Source organism: Salvia hispanica, chromosome 3 (assembly GCF_029641045.1).
Source record: "Salvia hispanica isolate PSC_SH4W2 chromosome 3, Shi_PSC_v1, whole genome shotgun sequence".
Classification (NCBI taxonomy): domain Eukaryota; kingdom Viridiplantae; phylum Streptophyta; class Magnoliopsida; order Lamiales; family Lamiaceae; genus Salvia; species Salvia hispanica.
In genome coordinates, this window is record NC_142694.1 from 38,037,265 (window position 1) to 38,058,765 (window position 21,501).

Below are 21,501 nucleotides of genomic sequence, written 5' to 3' on the forward strand. Positions count from 1 at the left end.
CTGGCCAGTTCCAATGGTTCGACTAGCCGACCAACTAGCGACGCGAATCGGCTAGCCGGTGGGCTAGCCGCTATTGGAGAGGCTCTTATTTGTTGAGTGATGATTATGAATGGGGTAGATATAGGCCCAGTAATAAATGGCTTAAAACTTAACTGGGCCTATAATATGTTATTCAATAAAATATTTGAATTCGTATTATAACTCCGCCACTAGGGTTTGCGCTTCTCACTTGAGCCGACTACCGACAGAAGCTGCGGAAGCGCCGCCGTGTTCTGCATCCACCACCTGCAACATGGTTTGTTGATTTCTAACCTTTCCCCTCTTCCTCTTGTATCTTCATTTTTACTCCCTATGTCTATATTCGTCTGATTTGCTTCCCGATTTCGTTTCCTCGTTCATCTTTTCTGCTTTATTTGGTGACGTAAACCTAGGTTTTTAGTTCTGTGTTTAATTTCGGGTTCTATTTCAGATTGCGCCTTTTTTTTTTATTGTTTTTAGACGAATTCTCTGTTTTAGATTCGAAACCGAAGTTTTTGATTAATCGTTAGCTGAATTATCCGATTTTCGTCTGGTAATGACCTTTACATTTTTTGAGTATTTTGAGTAACTTTTAATCAAACTATAACTTGCTTTTGTTCTAACTCTAAATTACTTCTCTAATAGTGTTTAATTGTTTTCGGCTTCTTATTGTTAAATTGTTTAGTGTTATTGTCAGATCAAATAGTGATTTTAATCCAACCATTTACACTAAACTCAAACTTAAAAGAATGTTATTACTCACAAAATTTGAAAATGTTTTTGGTTTTGTTTTAGTGTAAACCTTTTTACTCAAAAACCTAAATTGGAATTGGTTTTGGAGTACCATTAGAGCTAATTGCCTACATTTTAAGATCAAGATCAGTGTACCATTGGAGGTCTAAAAGTATCAATATAGTGGATTTTAATTTGACTAAATCGAGCCTGATGCATTTTGTTCTGTATTATCTTTAATGCATCTCTACTTAAGAAGAAAAGTCTAATGACTGGATAACATTCGTGTTACTTCTCTTCTGATTGGAATTGTGGAAATATAATTTTGTTTTAGTCACCTGGTGTACAGATATCTGTATTTAAAAAGGCTGGGTTCCCAAAATTATCTTATATCTCTAACATATTGTGTTTATTTATTCATTTTCTTATTTGTGTTTTGTCCCTTCTATGTGAAAACAGGCTAGAGGATTGAAGAAACACTTGAAAAGGCTCAATGCCCCAAAGCACTGGATGTTGGATAAACTGGGTGGTGCTTTTGTAAGTATCTTCTCTCTCCATAAATGATTTGGATATAGTTTTACTTTTGACATTCTGTAAAACTGTCCAAACAGGCCCCCAAACCATCATCTGGTCCCCATAAATCTAGGGAGTGCTTGCCTTTGATTCTCATTCTGCGAAACAGATTGAAGTATGCTTTAACTTACCGTGAGGTAATTGCCATTCTGATGCAACGCCATATCCTTGTTGATGGGAAAGTAAGGACTGACAAGACCTACCCTGCTGGATTTATGGGTATGCACTTATTGCTTAAATCTTGGCACATTGGATGCTAATCATCTGCTTAATTGCTTCACTGAAATTGTTATTTCCTACTTCTAGATGTGGTCTCAATCCCCAAGACCAATGAAAACTTCCGTCTGCTGTACGACACCAAGGGTCGTTTCAGGCTCCATTCTATCAGGGATGAGGAAGCCAAGGTCCATTTTCAATTTACTTGCTCTTTTGGCATTCTTATGCGTTCTTTTAATTGTTACGAATGCACCAGGTTATCGTATGGTGTGCCTTCTTCAGTTTACCAAATTTAGTTCATGAATTATGGTTCTTTAATCTTCAAAACAAATCCCCTGGGCTGTCTTTCATTTTTGGTTGATATCATGTTATGACCTCTAAACTGCTCTTCCCTGGATTTGCAGTTCAAGCTGTGCAAAGTCCGCAATATCCAGTTTGGCAAGAAAGGCATTCCTTATCTCAACACTTATGATGGAAGGACCATCCGTTACCCCGACCCTCTCATCAAGGCCAATGACACAATCAAACTCGATCTTGAGAGCAACAAGATTACTGACTTCATCAAATTTGATGTAGGTAATGTTGTTATGGTTACTGGCGGTAGGAACAGAGGGCGTGTTGGTATTCTCAAGAACCGCGAAAAGCATAAGGGAAGCTTTGAGACTGTCCATATCCAGGATGCAACTGGGCATGAGTTTGCCACCCGATTGGGCAATGTCTATACTATCGGAAAGGGTACCAAGCCATGGGTATCTCTACCGAAGGGCAAGGGTATTAAGCTATCTATCATCGAGGAGGCTAAGAAGAGGATTAGTGCCCAAGCTGCTACAGCTTAGATTCGTGATGGTCGGAAGTAGTTTTGTTGTCCTGTGCTTCTATATTCTGTTTTGACATTCATATTGTTTTTTACCTTTGCAAAAATAGTTAAGCTTACTATGTTTTATTTCTAAATGTCGTATCTTTTTTATTTATGATAATGAACAAGTTTTGGTTGCTCGATTTTTAGTTTTGCTGTCTGTAGTGAAAAACGACTTTTTATGAATCTTGGATTGGTTATTTCCTACTGACTCCCTCAACATAAGATAGACTAATTTTATCAATTTAGTATGTTTGTCAAAGTAAGATCAGTTTTAAATACGGGAAGTTTTAAACAAATCTTAATTTTCTACATCAATCTAGATATGAACCCTACAACCCTACTAAACAATTGCGCATTTAGATTCATGTCATTTTCAACTGTCTATATTTATGGACGGAGGTAGTATTTGTTTTAAAAATATGAGTGAACTACATAAGAAGTCTTTAACGTTTCCGTTTATGTCACTGCAGGCCCTAGGAAAAAAAAAATACCTCCACACAACCCTAACCTTAAAAATAATCACATATCTTGTTTTTTCTGACTAAAATGCCCTTAAGCCCTAAAAGGGCATTTTTGTCATTCCATTAAATTGTTGACATGTGATTTTTGGGATATTTTTGTCAGAAACTTCTTATGTAATTTTCTAATAGGTTCTGGTACTTCATACGTAATTAAAATTTTATCATTATTTACACTTTCTAATTTTTTTTTTATAATATACATATTTATCATTAACCGCATTAATTAATACTCCCTCCGTCCCACGTTAGAAGTCCCGGTTTACTACTTTTGAGTGTCCCATTTTAGGAGTCCATGTTGGAATATTCCATAATTGGTAATAGGCCCCACATTCCACTCACCTTTTTCTACTCACATTTTATTATAAAACTAATATATAAAACTAGGACCCACATTCCACTATCTTTTTTCACCAACTTTCCTTTGTATTTCTTAAAACCCGTGCCGAACTCAACCGTGACTCCTAAAGTGGGACGGAGGGTATATGAAAATAATAAAATGAGACCCTTTCTTCCTAATAAGACTCATTTTCTGATATTTTTTTTTAATGTTTTCTGTTTCCCCTAATTTTTATTTGTTTTATACCTTGATTTATCGATCGATTTTATATATTATGAAGTATCCAATTTTGCAGTATGAATTTATAAATTTACATTGTCTTAATTTCAGATACTATTATTAATAAACCCTATATATTCATATGATGTTAAAATTTTCAGTTGGAACTAAATTAAAATTCTTAATAAAATATCAATAAATATAAAATTGTCTTAAAGTTAGGCTTAGATTAACAAATTAGTTCGATAATATATAATGAAATAATATTTTAAATGTCAGTGTTTTCAAGAAAATAATTATTGTATCATTTGATTAAATATGAAATACTTTTTTTATTCTATGTATTATTGATTCAGATTTTATTTCATAAATAACTTTATTGTTGTTTCTCAATGAATTTCTTACATGATATAAGTAGTATATTGTTACCATTAACTAGAAATAGAGGAATATAAGAAGTTTTTTTTTTGTGTAGAAATATTGATAACACTTTAATCAGGTATGAAGTACCAAAACTTATTAGGATATCACATATGAAGTTGCTGACAGAAAAGTGACATAATTCATATGTCAGCGAATTTATGGATTACCAAAAAAATTCCCGAAGGGCATTTGGGCAGTTTGGTCCGAAAAATGGCTACAAATATATGATATGTTATTATGTTTAAGGTTAGGGTTGTGTGGAGGTATTTTTATCTCCTAGGGGCCTGCAGTGACACAAACGGAAACGTTAGGGACTTTTTATATAGCTCACTCTAAAAATATTTATGTGAACCCTACAACCTACTGAATAATTGCGCATTTAGATTCATGTCATTTTCAACTTTATCTATTTTTTAGACAGATGTAGTAATTTTCTTATTTTAAAAATATTTATGCACTCACCATTCAAGTTAATTATGAATTAATATAATAGCCTTAAATAAATCAGTACTGTTAAGCTTTATAGCTATAGGTTTATGTTTTTATGGTATTGCCACCGTGCTATGCACGGGTAATGCGATTTTTAAATAATGATACAAAGTGTAAATAATTTAAAAGAAATAAACTTAATATCATTATGTACACTTAAAAAAAAAAAGTTCTCCCACCTCATATGACAAAGTGGACATAATGATATTTACCTTAACGTATACTATCTCCGTCTTTAAAAAATAGAAACATTTGAAACGATTCGAGTTTTAATGCAAAATTGAAAAAAATAAAGAGAGAAGAATTGATAAAGTAAGAGAGTGAGACAAAAATGAGTAAAGTAAAAAGATGAGAAGAAAAAAAAGTAGTTGAAATAGAGTTAGTGGATTATGGGTCATCTTCTTAAAATAGAAAATTTAGAAAATTTCTATTTTTAAGAGACGGCTAAATATGAAAATAGTTTATATTTTTAAGAAACGGAGGTAGTATGTGTTAATAAGAATAAGATATACACTCCCTCCGTCCCGGCTAAGATGACACATTCCTTAGCCGGCACGGGATTTTAGGAGTAATTGGTTAATGTGTTTAATTGGAGAGAGAAAAGGTGAGTGGAAGTATTAAAATAGAGAGAGAAAGAAAGATGAATATTTTAATAGGTGTGAAAAAAGTGGTTGAGTGTATTAATTGGAGAGAAAAAGTTTCCAAAAAAGGAAATGTGTCATCTTGGTTGGTACAAATTAAAAGGAAAACATGTCATCTTAAGCAGGACGCAGGGAGTATATAAAAAGAAAAATATGTATTTGCAAGTGGATTTTGAGGGCAAAATATATCCTAACGCTTTATTAAATACACACTATATAAACATGTTTCAAGTATTTAAAAAAAATACAAATACAAATACCAATACTAATTATAATATTTTTCAATTTAAAATGAAAAGAAAACATTCATACTAGAGATGCCTAAGGTTTTCGATTTCAGCGGTTAACCGCAGAACCGTGACATTTTTCTTGAACCGGAACAGCCATATTTTGAACCGTGGGCCGGTTCCGGTTTCAAATTTTACGAACCGAAACCGTGCCGGAACTGTCGGTTCCGGACGGTTCCAAACTGGAACCCTGAAAAATCGTCGGAAAATCGTGAAACCGAGCCGAAACCGCGAAAAACTTCCGGAAACCGGCGGTTTAGAACCGTGAAAAACCGTAAAAAATAGTTGGAAAACCGGCGTTTCCAAACCGGAACCGGAACCGCCGGTTTTCGAACCGAAACCGGAACCGTGAAATAGCCTCACAGTTCGGTTCCGGTTCCACATTTCCCAAAATCGGAACCGCCGGTTTACAAATCGTGGGCATGTCTATTCATACTTTAAAAACATGTATAGTTAATAAAAAAAAAACAAGAATATAAAATGGTCAATCAAACAATTCACAATTTTAATAAGAATAAATAGTACTACTAGTAGTTCATATGTTCTATGCCCTTCCTTGGTACGAAGGGAGTACTAGTAGTTCATAAGTTCTATACATTTTAATATCTAGAAACATACACCTTCCGTCCATTATTAGGAGTCCCGTTTATAGGTAACACGTGTTATAAGAAGTGCTAAGAAAAGTAGGTGGAAAAAGTTAGTAGAATAGGAGTCTCACTTGTTTATATTAGTTTTAAATAAAATGTAAGTGGAATGATTTATTAGAATGTGTGACCCCATTATTATTTATGGTAAAAATGAACCGAAATTTTTATTCACGGACGGACTAAAATAAAGAAGCGGGATTAGAGACAGAGGGAGTAACTTAGAATGAAAACAACAAGGTTAATATTTCGAATGGTGATCTTATACGGGTTGCCCAAAGTACTATCCCTGTAGTAAATATTATATGGATAATGTTCATTACAAGGTATATAGCCCCATATAAATATAATATGAGTCAGGTTAAAATGCATATAATATCCAATTCATAATTAAGACCAATCCTACACTATTAGATTTTATAATGAATGGATGAAATTAAAGCTCACATATTTCAATAAATAATAGATAAAATATCATCAAAAGGGTAAAATAGTCAATCTGTTATAACATAAAAAAATTCACAGTTTTTTTTATATCAATATAGTATATTACAAATATCAACACAGTGACATATAATTGTAAATCTCAACACAAGTACCTGAAAATATCAATAAAGTTTTATTTATATTATACGCGTATTATGTTGAAATTATTTGATGCGTTTATTGATATAAAATATATTTATCAACATATACGAAAATTAAAATAAAAATTATAAAATTTCATCATCTGATTATTGTCGGAACATATGCAATTGATATCTCGTTAGAATCCTTATGAAATAACCTTTAATTCGATATATTTTTTACGAAAAAATAATTTAAATCGATAAAGTTACGTGAATTTAAAGTTTTGAAATGATTTTTAGGAGAGAGAAAGTGGTTAGTTTTAACTACAATATATAAGAATTGACATTGATACCATTTAAGTTTATTTAATAATTTTTTTATTTTAAAATATAATTCACTTGCGTTATTTTAACTACTAGATCTACTAATCTAATGACTAAGATTTGATCTTAATTTAAGATTAGTAATTAGTTAGAAATTGTCACTGACCCTATACAATATTAATTATATGTGCATACATTTGTCCTTAATAATTTATTATGACAAAAGATAGAGTTATTTTTTTGAACGCACTAAAAAATTGAATTTTGATGAAAGAATAAAATTTTGATAATTTAATTAACAAAATTATGATAGTAGGGTGAAATTTATATATATATATATATAAAAGACATACTTATTCCGTCCCAATTAAGATGACATATTTTTAGTAGGCACGGGATTTTAGGAGTTATTGGTTAATGTGGTTAATTGAAGAGTAAATGAGTGTATGGAAGTATTAAATGGAGAGAGAAAGAGAATTGAATACTTCATTGAAAAGATAAAAATGTAGTTGGGTGTATTAATTAAAGAAAGAAAGTTATTAAAAATAGAACTTGATTGAGATAAACTAGAAAGGAAAGTATTTGATCTTAAGTGGAACAGAGGAAGGGAGTAATATTCTCTAAAAAAAAATTATAGTAATAACTGAGATGTTTAATCAAATCGTAGCAAATGATCCTCGAACAAAGAAAGTATATGTCGCTATATGACAATCAATGGCAGCTGGCCGGCCAACTACATTGTCATATTTTTTATGGATGATGTCCTCGCTACAGCTGGCCGGCCAACTACAGTGGTCTTTCAAACAATACCTCTCTCCTAAATCAAATCCAATTTAATATTAATGATGAATGCATCATTTTCTACAAGTCCCAACAAATTAAGTTTCTCTTGCCTTAGTATAAATAAACTCTTGGGACTCTTCAAATATACGGACATTCACCAAAATTTAAATAGTTGGCTTATGATTATGAATAATTTCTTTAGATCGTGTGCATGAGGAATCTTGAGCTTGGCGGTGCATGAGAAGAAGGTCACATCGTGATAGGTAAATAGAGAAATTACATGACTAGATAGTTTCTTTTATTTTTGGTTGTTTTTTGGCTGCTTTAAGGTTATTTAGATTGTTTATTTTTGTGTTTCTTATACTCTTGCTCACCAGATTTTTCCATCAAACATATTTTATTTTCTTTCAAAATATTTTAACCACCCACTAATTTAATGTAGTATGATCAATTTTCCTTGACACAGTATCGTAGGCTCGTAGCAACCAACAAATTACATGAATTCAAGGTCGATTCAAAAGTTATTGGCTTACAATCGATAACATACTCCTTCTATCAACAAAAATAGTGCAATTTATGGGTGTTTAAAGAAAAAATGGATAAAATATAAAAGAAAGAGAATAAATAATGAGAAAATATTAATAAATAAATTAGAATATTATGGTGGATTGACTAAAATGAAAAAAATAAATTAATTTTAGTGGATGGATAGTATATAAAATGGTTGAAATTTATATTCAATCAGTATTCTTTAAGATTTAAAAGTAAAACTGATCTTATGATCGGCTTATCACTCGAATCCGAAACAAAAGCTATGAGAGATCCATTTATATGTATTTGACATGAAAAAAGGTTTCCATAATTTATAATAAAAATATTATATATAAGAAATGGTTGCAATAATATAATAAAACAAATATTAAATTATATAATTATTCATATAATTAATGTATGTTGAGAAATGCTAGGTTATGGTATGCTGGGTATTTTTAAAATACAACATAAAATATATGATAAAAATAAAAGTAACAAATATAGTTATGATCCTATTTATTTAATTTCTTACTTTTAGCATTTTTATATAATTAGAAATGGTATGCTTGGATATTTTTCATATAAATAAATTTATATATTAGAAAATAAAATTAACAAAGCATACCATTTACTCCATTTTTAGCATTTTATATAATAAGAAATGGTATGCTTTGGTATTTTCATCGTCAACAAATTATCAAAACCACCCACAATTAAGGCAACATGAGGATAGTTTAATCATTAAGTTAAATCCTAATTTTTTTTCTTTATTTGTAACTTGTTGTACCAAACATCTAAATAGGATAAGTCACAATTATCCTTAGCTACCAAATATCCAATTAAGATAAATTAACTAATCGAAACTATGATAACTATCACTATTTGTATCATGTCTAGTCGAAACATAACATAGCTACCAAACAATGTTTCAATGTATATTTATCCACTATGCTAACCCAATCTTCATATCGTAATAGTCACAATGCAGAGGTGGACAGATTCACGCATAGCCGAGCTACCCAGAACACACTTTATAGAAGCCCTAAAACTCGTCGAGTGGGAAGGCTATTGGTGCATGCCACCAATCGTGAAGGCTGCAGTTGCCCTTCAGAACAACTTCGAGGCACGAAATGATGACGTTTTCCTCGCGTCATGTGCGAAAACAGGCACCACGTGGCTCAAATCTCTCGCATTTTGCATCATGCAAAGACAGAACCACCAAATCGTAGATGCCTTAACCCTGGAAAACCCTCATTTCCTTGTCCCCACCGTAGAAGCTGTTGCTTATTCTGACAAAACGATTGACATTTTCGATGCCTCTGCGGCTCGCCTTCTCCACACACACTTGCCGCACGCACTAGTTCCGGATTCAGTAAGGAGTACGTTGTGCAAGATCATCTACATCGCCCGGAACCCTAAGGACACCGTGGTTTCGAGCTGGCACTTTTTCAACTCCTTTTTGAGGAGAGATGAAGAGCTATTTCCACTTGAGAAATTTATCGATTGTTTCTGCTCCGGCAAGCATCCTTACGGCCCTTTCCTTGAACACGTAATGGGGTATTGGGAGGAGAGCAAGAAAAACCCTAAAAAAATATTATTTCTCAAGTATGAAGAGCTCAAAATTGATCCCAAAACGCAGGTTTTGAAGATTGCTGAATTTCTCGAAAGGCCATTTGAAGATGACACAAAAGCGGATGAGATTTTGAGCAGGTGCAGTATCGAGAGGCTAAAGAACTTTGAGGTTAATAAGAGTGGATCTCATTTTGTTGATACTCCAAATAGTTCTTTTTTCAGGAAAGGTGAAGTCGGGGATTGGAACAACTATTTGACGTCTGAAATGGAAATGAAAATTGACAACACAATATGTCTGAAGCTTCGGGATCTTGGTCTCTATTTCTAAATACCGGATTGGGTATTAGTTTGTGTGAAATCCCTAACCCGAAATATGTATTAATTTCATATTTGTGAAATTTATTAATATTATGTACTCCCTCCGTCCCACTTTAGGAGTCCCGGTTTACCATGTTTGGGTGTCCCACTTTAGGAGTCCCGGTTGAAATATTTCATAAATGATATTAGGCCCCACATTCCACCAACCTTTTACCACTCACATTTTATTATAAAACTAATATAAAAAAAGTAGGACCCACATTCCAATAGTTTTTTTTTCACCAACTTTCCTTTACATTTCTTAAAACTCGTGCCGAACTCAACTAAGACTCTAAAAATGGGACGGAGGGAGTAATATATAGGCGTTGTCATTGGAATTATAATATATTATACTATGTGTATTATAAATGATAAAGTTGATAACTAATAATAGTGGTTGATAACATATGGCCATGTGTTTACAACTTCTTCCGTTGTGCACTGTTTTAGTATTTTGTACTAGATGAGTTACAAGAATAGTGATTAGTGACGACTGGCCTGTTATAAACACTCTTTTGATCTTCATGATCTTTCTTTGACTTGTGAATCTCTTTTAACTTATTGAGAAGTATTTGTGTGTCTTATTGTTAAATTCTTTCATCCCCTCCTATCCCATCTTCTTAATTTCCTCCCCTAGTCAGGATTCACCGAGGCGCGGTCGTGACAACAAGTGATCAATTTTCCATTTTGGGTTATTGATATGGCTCGTTACAAGCATGGTTTTGTAGGGTTTATTACAATAACATGGTTGATAATGTATGAAAAGAATGGTGAATTTGAGTGTGCAGGGGGGCTACAAAAGCGTAGAAAACAGCGAGTGCAGGAATAATCGGAACAACTAGGAAAAGAAGTAAAAAATGACCAGAAATGGAGCTAAGTTGATCAGCTGCGCCGACAAGTTGATCCAGTAGAGTTTACCAGCTGAAGTGATGAGTCACAGGAGAGAGAAAGAACAGATGTCATCTCAAAGGGGCATAGTTGTCTAAAATAGGATGGGCTTGCCTTAGGGATTTGGGCCCCAACTTCGTCCTACAAATATGGAGAGAGTGCACACAAGAAACACAAGAAAGGTGATGCACTATTTTTTAGAACTATTAATACCTGCAAGTATATAGAATAAAAATAGTATACTCAAAGGTCAGTACCGGATATCAAACACGGGGAACACAAACACAAAGTGTCTATCTCCTACTAGAATTCAATTATTATCTGGAGAACCGAAAGATTTTGGAAATTTTTGAAAACTGAAAAAAATTGAAAGCAAATAACAACTTGATGCAGATAAAACACAGAGATAAACAATAGAGATAAAGGGAATTCCAGGGATGTGCGTTCACAATTATGGTTATACAAAGTCCAAACTACAATACCCTAGCACAATTATTACTTTGATAGGACGAGTCACCTAGCTTATGCTCATGCGATGCAAACGTTGATTACTAACATTAGGGTTGTCAATCCTAACACGTAACTCCGAAAAGCTCCTAAGGCCCTTGAAAAGTCCTCACTCTCAATTAACAATATCGTTTTAAAGGAAGCTAACTGTAGCATCTATTAAGTGGACCTAATTCGCTAGAACTCTCTTACAGTTATGAAGCAAATTATGTTTGATCAATCACAGAATGTGTCACTCAGACGTGAAGCGTCAAGATTAACTTAGGGAAGAAACAAAGTAAAAACAAAACGGATATTAAATAGAAAAACTGGAATTGTATACCCAAAGTCGTTACTAACACATCCCTAGAATCCTATGAGTTTAGCTACACATACTGGAATAAGCTAAACACATAGATTGAAGGGAAAACAATTGGAACATAAAACTAAAGCAAATAAACCCCGTAGGTTGAATCCTTGTCATTCTTGATGTTCTTGAATCCTCCTTCAACTCCTTGCACAATGACGTACTCTAGCTTTTAATCTCTGGGAATTTATCTTGCAAAAAGAAGCTCTAATTTGATGAAGCTTGAAGTCCTATTTATAGGGGAAAGTCATTTCTCATCATAGAAGGAAAAGATCTTCAAAATATGGTAAATCTTGGGCCCAAATCTAGATTAAATCGGATTCGCCGCTTTTCACGGCGGGCCGCCGCATCTCCTCCGGCGGTCGCCGCGCGGTAGTCCATAGTCTCCGCCTCTTCGGCGGCGGGCCGCCGCACATCCTCCGTCGGTCGCCAGACGAGACTCCCTTTTAAGCTTGAATTTCTGAGGCAGGCCGCTACACTTCGCCGGTGGTCGCCGGTCGCCGTCTGAACTCCAGATTTTCAGACTTTGCGTTTTGACTCCCTTTTTTTGCTCAAATATGCACATTTCTCACAAAACACGTCAAAATACCAAAATGTATAAAATATGCAATTAATGGACATGTAGAGTGACTTTGACATCAAAAACAGACCAAATAATGGTCTTAAAACAGTGCAAAATCCGAGCGTATCAACTCCCCCAAGCTTACATTTTTGTTGTCCTCGAACAAAACAATAAAGACACAAGAATATTGAATGCACAAGGACTAGACGTCATAATTGCCTCAAAAGAAGAAAGAATAGATTAAGCATGTATTAACGCAATCAAATCAAGCAAGGCTTATTAGTGCACTTTCATTACTAACTCGTGGAACACCTTGAATTCATGCACTCACATGTGACAAACTTCCAAAGATGGGAAGTGTTCTCTAACTCTCAAAGTGTATAAAGGTAATGTGTATAAGCACTCAAATCATGCATTATGCAAAGTTTACCATAGGCTTGCTCAAAGTCTAATCCATCTTCTACTAGATGTGATTAAGCATCAAAAGTCCGAAAGGTCTTTATCTTTGGATGTAATGCAGGCTCTTTGGTAGGTGAGGAATATTTGGCTAAAAAATGACTCAAAATAAAAATATCCCAAGTAGAGTTAAAGTAACTCCACTTTTCTAATAACCCAAGACACTTCTAACATTTTATTTTTCTCCTTCAACTCACTTTCCAATCCTTTGATTTTCTTTCTCTTTTCACAACCTTTCACACTTTTTCTTTTTCTTTTCTTTTTCATAAGCATCCTTTTCTAAGATCAAGCACATATTTGAATTTTTCTATTTCACAACTTGTACTTTCTTTACATTTAAGCACACTACTTTTTATACTTTCCTCCTTATCTCTCCAATTCCTTTACAAAAGATAATAAAAACTATACTAACCCAAGTAATTGTCCCCATTTATTTGGCTTCCAATGAAAAGGATTAAAGACTCAAAATTGGCTCCAAAGGGAAAAATTTTAAAAATTTGAGAGGGTCGAAAAATTTGGGAATAAAAGTAGCTAAGAAAAGATGGTCATTCATCCTCCTAAATCAACTTAAACACTATGTAAACTTAGGCAGACTAGGAGCAAGTTCTAGAAACATATACATGAATGCAGATAAATCACATAAGAAAGAATTTAAGGCTCAAATCTCACAAGGTATAAAGCAAGATTCAAGGCGAACAAACAATTCACTAATTATGCACCTTTTCACCAAACCATCAAATCAAGACGTCAAGCCATACTTAAACATGGATGGAATGTAATATCATTGGCAACTCGGTCTAATGTGTGTCCTTAAGCATGCGTGTTTCTAAGTTCTTCATGTTAATTTCATGACATGGATTCAAGAACAATTTTAGAAAACAAATTTCACCAACGGGATTTTCGAAACAAAAAACAAAACAAACTAAAACCCTAAAACAAAAACCTAAACTCACAGTCCATCACTTCATCCCCCCAAACTTATTTACAACAAAGTGTAAAATAAGTTTGTAGAGTCGGTTGGGACGTGAATGAATCACCAAAAAGAAAACATACCTTGAAAATTTTTGCGTAAAGGTTGGACCGGGTGAAAATTCGAAAAATTTGAAAAATTCACGCTGGGAACTGTGCTCAGGTGGCGGTCCGTCACGGCCTATCCGGCGATCGCCGCACGATGTCAGATTCTTCCAGCGAGCAGGTGGCGGCCCGCCGCAACATATGCGGCGGTCGCCACGAAAGGGTCAGAACCTGCGAAAAAAAATTCAAGGAAGAAAACTAAACCAAAACCAAAAAGTACTTAAAATTAAAGCAAAAATTGTTAAAAATGGTTGGGTTGCCTCCCAACAAGCGCTCTTTTAAAGTCATTAGTTTGAGTTTACCCCCTTTTTTTTACACCTTGGGTGGTTCTTCTAGATCAACTTCTTCCTCCATCACCTTGTCCGTACTGTATACTTCTTCACACGGTTGCCATTAGCTTGAAACAACTGTCCATCCGGGGCTAGCAACTCAACCGTTCCACTATCATAGATTTTCTTGATCATGTAAGGGCCGGTCCATTTGGATTTCAACTTTCCGGGGAATAGAGAGAGTGTCGAATCTTGCAACAAAACTACATCCCCCAAAGTGAGCTCTCGTCGACTGATCATCCTATCATGGTAGGCTTTCACTCTTTCCTTGTACATGGATGACCTTTTATAGGCCTCCATTCGAAATTCGTCCATCTCATTGAGAAAGAGACGCATCTCCTCACCGGCCTTTTGAAAATCATGGTTCAGCTTCTTGATTGCCCAATACGACATGTACTCCATCTCAAGAGGCAAATGACATGATTTTCCAAACACAAGTTGATAAGGAGACATACCTATAGAACCTTTGTAAGCAGTACGGTATGCCCACAACGCATCATCTAACCAAAGGGCCCAATCCTTTCTGTTGACACTCACTGTCTTTTGTAGAACTGACTTGATTTCCCTGTTTGCTAGCTCGGTTTGCCCATTCGCTTGAGGATGGTATGGTGAGGTGACTCTATACTTGACTCCGTATTTGTCCAACACGTTGTCTAGCCACCTATTGTTGAAGTGAGATCCTCCATCACTTATGAGAGAACGGGGTGTACCAAACCTACAAAAGATATTTTTTCTAACAAAAGCAGTGACAACCTTAGAATCGTTAGTTTTGGTTGGAATTGCTTCCACCCATATAGACACATATCCATCTGCAAGTAGGATATATTGGTACTCTCCTGATTTTGGGAATGGTCCCATAAAATCTATCCCCCATACATCAAATAATTCTACCTTAATGATGGCGTTCATAGGCATCTCCTTCTTCTTAGATATTCCTCTCGTGCGTTGGCATTCATTGCATTGGAGAACAAAGCTGGCGGAGTCACGGAAAATTGTAGGCCAATAGAAACCGCTTTGCAACACTTTAATTGCGGTCCTTTGCACACCGAAGTTTCCTACAGTTGGTGACGAATGACATCTTTCAACTATGGCCGACCAATCCTCTTGAAGTACGCACCTCCTAAGTATAGTGTCTGCACATCTTTTGAACAAGTAGGGCTCATCCCAAAAATAAGATCATACATCTCTATAAAATTTCTTCCTTTGATAAGGAGTGAGATCAGGAGGGTGTACCTTGGCTGCTAAATAGTTAACAATATCAGCGTACCATGGAAAAGTGGCTTGAGTGAAGAACAGATGTTCGTCGGGGAAATCTTCGTTGATTTCTTGTGATAAATCTTCTTCTTCCACCAGATGCTCTAACCGTGACAAATGATCTGCCACAACATTCTCACAGCTTCGTATATCTTTTATCTCAACATCAAACTCTTGAAGTAGCAAAATCCATCGAATGAGTCTAGGCTTTGCATCTTTCTTCGCAAACAAGTGTCTAATAGTTGCATGATCAGTGTAAACAATAGTTTTAGTCCCAACAAGATAAGCTCTAAATTTATCAAAAGAATAGACTATAGCAAGCATCTCCCATTCAGTAGTCGTATAATTAGCTTGAGCAGAATCTAAAGTTCTACTAGCATAATAGATGACTCTAAAACTTTTGTCCCTCTTCTGACCCAAAGCTGAACCAACTGCAATGTCTCTTGCATCGCACATGATTTCAAATGGTTGGCTCCAATCTGGGGTGATGAGAATGGGAGCGCTTACTAAAGTTTACTTCAAGTTCTCAAAGGCCTGCAAGCAATTAGAAGTAAAATTAAATTTTACATCTTTTTCAAGCAATTTACAAAGAGGTTTAGAGATTTTAGAAAAATCCTTGATGAATCTCCGATAGAATCCCGCATGCCCTAAAAAGCTTCTCACTGACTTCTCATTGGATGGAGGTGAGAGTTTCTCAATGGCTGCAATCTTCGCCCTGTCAACTTCTATCCCTGCAGAAGACACTTTATGCCATAGAACTATACCTTCTTTCACCATGAAGTGAGTGTTTTTCTTCTAGTCTTCAAAGCTCTTTATTTTGGGGGCGTATATGATACTTGGGCTCCGGGAGGGAGAGATGTAAGAAAAATTACCAACTTGATTTCTCTCAATTAAGAACAAGGTTAGTTTCTACACATATCTGCAAAACCTTAGCTAAATTTTCAAGACAATGATCATAAGATTTGCCAAACACAGAGAAATCATCCATAAAAACCTCCATCACTTTTTCATTCAAATCATGAAATATAGCCATCATACATCTCTGAAAAGAAGAGGAGCGTTACATAAGCCAAAAGACATCTTTCTATAAGCATAAATACCATAAGGACAAGTAAAAGCAGACTTATGTTGATCTTCGGGAGCAATTGCAATTTAATTATAACTAGAATAATCATCAAGAAAGCAGTAGTAATCATATCCCCCTAGTCTATCTAGCATCTGATCAATGAAAGATAAAGGGAAGTGATCTTTCCTAGTGGCTGCATTTTACATCCTATAATCAATGCAAACTCTCCAACCTATAGCTACTCTAGTGGCTATCATCTCTCCATCCTTACCGGGGCACTACAGTTATCCCCCCTTTCTTAGCTATTACTTGCGTAGGACTTACCCACTCACTATCAGATATGGCATAGATAATCCCTGCATCTAATAACTTAATCACTTCTTTCCTCACTATATCTTGCATGATAGGATTGAGCCTACGTTGATTTTGAACACGAGGTTTATGCCCTTCCTCAAGTAAAATTCTATGCATACATGTGGTTGGGCTAATCCCCTTCAAAGTCACTAATAGACCATCCTATCGCAGACCTATACTTGTTTAGCACACACAACAACTTTTCACACTCTTTTTCACTCAAAAAAGCAGACACAACAACTGGAAAAGAGTTATCTGGCCCTAGAAACGCGTACTTGAGATGATCAAGGAGTGGCTTCAACTCTACTTTAGGCGGTCCCCGAGGTTTTCCTAACGCTTTGTTTCTTTCTTCCTCTTCTTCAGGGGTGCGTAGTAGCAAGAATGCATTCCCATTTTGAGGAATTCTTTCAGGGAGCACCTCAAGTTCTGCAACCATAACACAAACATTAGCATCACAAGTAGACAAGTCAGTGTTAGGAGGGGATCTCGAGTTTCGTAATAAGTCACTTCCACTTCCCCCACACAGTCTGTGACGACTTGAATGACGGTACATTCATGATAGCCTTCTGCCCCTTCCTTTCCATGAAATTTCAGGGCGTTGTAGATGTTGAAGGTGATGCTCTCATCATGTAATTTCAATGTTAGCTCCCTCTTCTGTACATCTATCATGGCTCCCCCGGTAGCTAAAAATGGCCTTCCAAGAATCAATGGTACCTTCTTGTCTTCCTGCATGTCCAATACGACAAAATCAGCTGGGAAAATAAATTCTCCTACTCTTACTAAGACATCTTCCACTACTCCCATCGGTGTTGTTGTGCTCCGATCCGCCATTTGCAAGGTAATTGAGGTGGGGCGGATGTTATCAAGATCGAGTTTCCTGTAAAAAGGCAAAGGCATTAGATTAATACGGGATCCAAGATCACATAATGTTCTACCTTTCACATCGTCCCCTAAAACTCAAGACAAAGTAAAGCTCCCTGGATCTTTGTGTTTCATGGGCAATCATTTTTGAATGATAGCACTGCAGTTTTCAGTTAAGCACTGTCTCATACTTTCCCCACTTCCTCTTCGTAGCGACCACATCTTTCAAAAACTTGGCGTAGTTGGGTATTTGTTGCAGAGCTTCCACCAGTGGAATATTGATGTGGACTTTGCTCATGGCTTCTAAGAATTTGGAAAACTGGGCGTCAAGCTTCTCACTCTTCAATCGTTAAGGATATGGAATGGTGACACTGCTTTGTGGGCCGGCGGACCGCCGCGATGAGGTGTGGCGGTCGTCGGGACTTCATCAGTGTCTATTCCAGAATCTAGCTCAATCGGCTGGGGCATGACTGGCGGACCGCCGTGGGGTGGTGTGGTGGACTGCCACACGTTATCGACTGCCTTATAGTTGGGTGACTTTTCTGCTTCCTTCCTTCCCCTGCCTAGGTCTCCTGCCACCGGAGGTTGGTATGTGTTCCCGCTACGTAACTGCACAGCATGACACTTTTCCTTTGGGTTTATTTCTGGCAAGCTGGGGAGCGTCTCCGGATGTTTGCTCCCTATGGCTGTAGCTAGGATCCCAATGTTGAATTCCAGCATCCCAACTTGAGTAACAAGGTTTGCCAATCCTCTCTCCAAGATATTTGTATTTCTTTTCAGGTTTTCCAACCTCCGATTTGTTACCTTCCTATGTTCAAGAACTTCAGCGATGCAGATTTCTAACATTTCCTCCCAATTAGAGCGGGGTTGATCCTCCATACCTGCACATATTTCAGAAAAATCATCAGAATAGTAATCTTGTGCATAGTAGGAGTAATCAGAGCAGTCTGGGTTATAAAATGATCCCCCATGGTTGGGGCTATAGCACTCTTCGTAGTATCCCCCTTGCTGCTCGTCATAATAACCGTATGGATTCTCCATGCCTGCGGGAAAATCCATTAAAACAAAAAGAAACTAAAATAAAAGTACAAAAAAAATAAAAATAAAAATAAAATTAAAGCAATTAAAATCCAAATTAGTAAAATTGTCCGTTTGAAGATATCACTACAAAGTGAGTTGTCTTCCCCGGCAGCGGCGCCAAAACCTTAATGCACTATTTTTTAGCACTATACAGAATAACAAGTATACAAAATAAAAATAGTATGGCCAAAGGTCAGTATCGGATATCAAACAAGGGGAAAACAAACACAAAGTGTCTATCTCCTACTAGAACTCAATTACTATCTGGAGAACCGAAAGATTTTGGAAAATTTTGAAAACTGAAAACAATTGAAAGCAAATAACAACTTGATGCAGATAAAACAAAGAGATAAACGATAGAGATAAGGGGAATTCCAGGGATGTGCGTTCACAGTTATGGTTATACAAATTCCAAACTACAATACCCTAGCACAGTTATTACTTTGATAGGACGAGTCACCTAGCTTATCCTCATGCGCTGCAAATGTTGATTACTAACATTAGGGTTGTCAATCCTAACACGTAACTCCGAAAAGCTCCTAAGACCCTTCAAAAGTCCTCACTCTCAATTAACATTGTCGTTTTAAAGGAAGCTAACTGTAGCGTCTATTAAGTGGACCTAATTCGCTAGAACTCTCTTACAGTTATGAAGCAAATTATGTTTGATCAATCACAGAATGTGTCACTCAGACGTGAAGCGTCAAGATTAACTTAGGGAAGAAACAAAGTAAAAACCAAACGGATATTAAATAGAAAAACTGGAATTGTATACCCAAAGTCGTTACTAACACATCCCTAGAATCCTATGAGTTTAGTTACACATACTGGAATAAGCTAAACACATAGATTGAAGGGAAAACAATTGGAACATAAAACTAAAGCAAATAAAGCCCGTAGGTTGAATCCTTGTTGTTCTTGATGTTCTTGAATCCTTCTTCAACTCCTTGCACAATGACGTACTCTAGCTTTTAATCTCTGGGAATTTATCTTGCAAAAAAAAGCTCTAATTTGATGAAGCTTGAGGTCCTATTTATAGGGGAAAGTCATTCCTCATCATAGAAGAAAAAGATCTTCAAAATATGGTAAATCTTGGGCCCAAATCTAGGTTAAATCGGATTCGTCGCTTTTCACGACGGGCCGCTGCATCTCCTCCGGCGGTCGCCGCGCGGTAATCCTTAGTCTCTGCCTCTTTGGCGGCGGGCCACCGCACATCCTCCGGCGGTCGCCGGACGAGACTCCTTTTTAAGCTTGAATTTCCTAGGCGGGCCGCTACACTTCACTAGCCGCCAGGCACCGGCTGTCGCCGTCTGAACTCCAGATTTTCAGACTTTGCGATTTGACTCCCTTTTTTGGCTCAAATATGCACGTTTCTCACAAAACACGTCAAAATACCAAAATTTATAATATATGTAATTAATGGACATGTAGAGTGACTTTGACATAAAAAACGGACCAAATAATGGCCTTAAAACAGTGCAAAATCTGAGCGTATCAAAAGGAGAGTTCGACACCATCATCTTCAGTCACCTCATTTTCACTTTAGTCTCTTAGCATGGAGGGACACGGATCTGCATAGAAGTCTTCTTTGTTCGAGTTTCCGTAGCACCCCGAGGGGTTAAAACAATTTCAGTTCTGTTTTTAGTTCATCGCTTGCGTAGCTTAGTTATTTTTCATGTTTATTTTCCAGTTGCTACTCTAGTTTCCTTTCAATTGTGGATCGATCTTTACATCTTGTGTTGGAATTCTGTTTCCGTTGCCTTTTAGCGAAGATCTTTTATGAAATGGAGTTTTTAGTTCAATTTATTTTGGATCTGGTGTTTTCTGTTTTGATTGCATTCATTCGCCTTAGTTCATCTTTGTTTATGCTTTTTCGTAGGTAGATTTACATTTCAGATCACCAACTTGAATGAGAATAGGTTAGGTAGTGAAGATTGGGTTTTTGCACGTGTGTCGTGTGCACGTGTCCCTCCTTTCAACAAGATTTATAATTTTCCCACTAATGCAACAAATATTACTAAGTATAAACGGCAAGAGCGGGGTCGAACCACAGAGACTATGGACCTACTCGAGATCGATTCCATGACACAAGCGGAAAGGGGGTCGGCTGCTGCCACGCATTCATTGAGTGGGTTAAAAATCTAATCTACTTGACCTGGCGGAATTAAACCGGACTCTATTTACCTGACCTAGGAGACGGGAGAAGTACGGAAGGAAAATAAAACACGAAAATATTTTTCATCAATTTAATAAATCATGAAAGCAACTAAAGAAAACAATTGAAACTTACTAACCAAGCTAAAGGCTTTCCTAAAATAGGCAGACAAAGTGTAAAAGTAAAGTGGGGACCATTTTTCTCAAACTAGTTGGGCTGACAGAAAAGCTGGAAAACCAAAAAGCAAAAGCAAAAAAGCAGATATGATTCTCTAACTAACTCCTACTTCATCTTCTCCAAATAACCAAGTAAAAACAGAGCATAGAACAGAGCTTCAACACCATTGACGAAATAAAACAGAGCATGCTTCAAAACGAGACGTAAACACGAAATTCAAGCTAGAACTACCAGATCTACGCTACTGGGTCAAGCAGAAAACAAAATGAACACAGATTACCTTGCATGCATCACCTA

General features: G+C 36.2%; 3 protein-coding genes across 4 annotated transcripts; 2 read left to right on the plus strand and 1 right to left on the minus strand.

Moving 5' to 3' along the window:
• Positions 1–158: 158 nt before the first annotated feature.
• LOC125215565 (small ribosomal subunit protein eS4z) lies at positions 159–2,544 on the plus strand. Its single transcript, XM_048117015.2, has 5 exons — positions 159–295; positions 1,210–1,287; positions 1,362–1,542; positions 1,630–1,727; positions 1,944–2,544. Exons 1-5 carry the CDS (start codon positions 293–295, stop codon positions 2,373–2,375), a joined length of 792 nt encoding a protein of 263 aa, XP_047972972.1. The 5' UTR covers positions 159–292; the 3' UTR covers positions 2,376–2,544.
• A 5,220-nt stretch (positions 2,545–7,764) lies between these two features.
• On the plus strand, positions 7,765–10,637 carry LOC125209924 (cytosolic sulfotransferase 12-like). Of its 2 annotated transcripts, XM_089066305.1 has the most exons (3): positions 7,765–7,898; positions 9,147–9,879; positions 9,964–10,637. In XM_089066305.1, exons 2-3 carry the CDS (start codon positions 9,152–9,154, stop codon positions 10,067–10,069), a joined length of 834 nt encoding a protein of 277 aa, XP_088922431.1. In that variant the 5' UTR covers positions 7,765–7,898; positions 9,147–9,151; the 3' UTR covers positions 10,070–10,637. The 2 variants fall into 2 exon arrangements, with proteins under 2 accessions (XP_088922431.1, XP_047965458.2); XM_048109501.2 differs by having other exon boundaries at positions 9,147–10,637.
• A 4,799-nt stretch (positions 10,638–15,436) lies between these two features.
• Positions 15,437–18,093, minus strand: LOC148930671 (uncharacterized). Its single transcript, XM_089066583.1, has 8 exons — positions 17,987–18,093; positions 17,715–17,811; positions 17,498–17,660; positions 17,093–17,360; positions 16,905–16,995; positions 16,463–16,556; positions 16,102–16,245; positions 15,437–15,993 (listed from the first exon to the last, which is right to left on the minus strand). The coding sequence occupies exons 1-8, from the start codon at positions 18,091–18,093 to the stop codon at positions 15,437–15,439; spliced, it is 1,521 nt and encodes a 506-aa protein (XP_088922709.1).
• Positions 18,094–21,501: the final 3,408 nt, after the last annotated feature.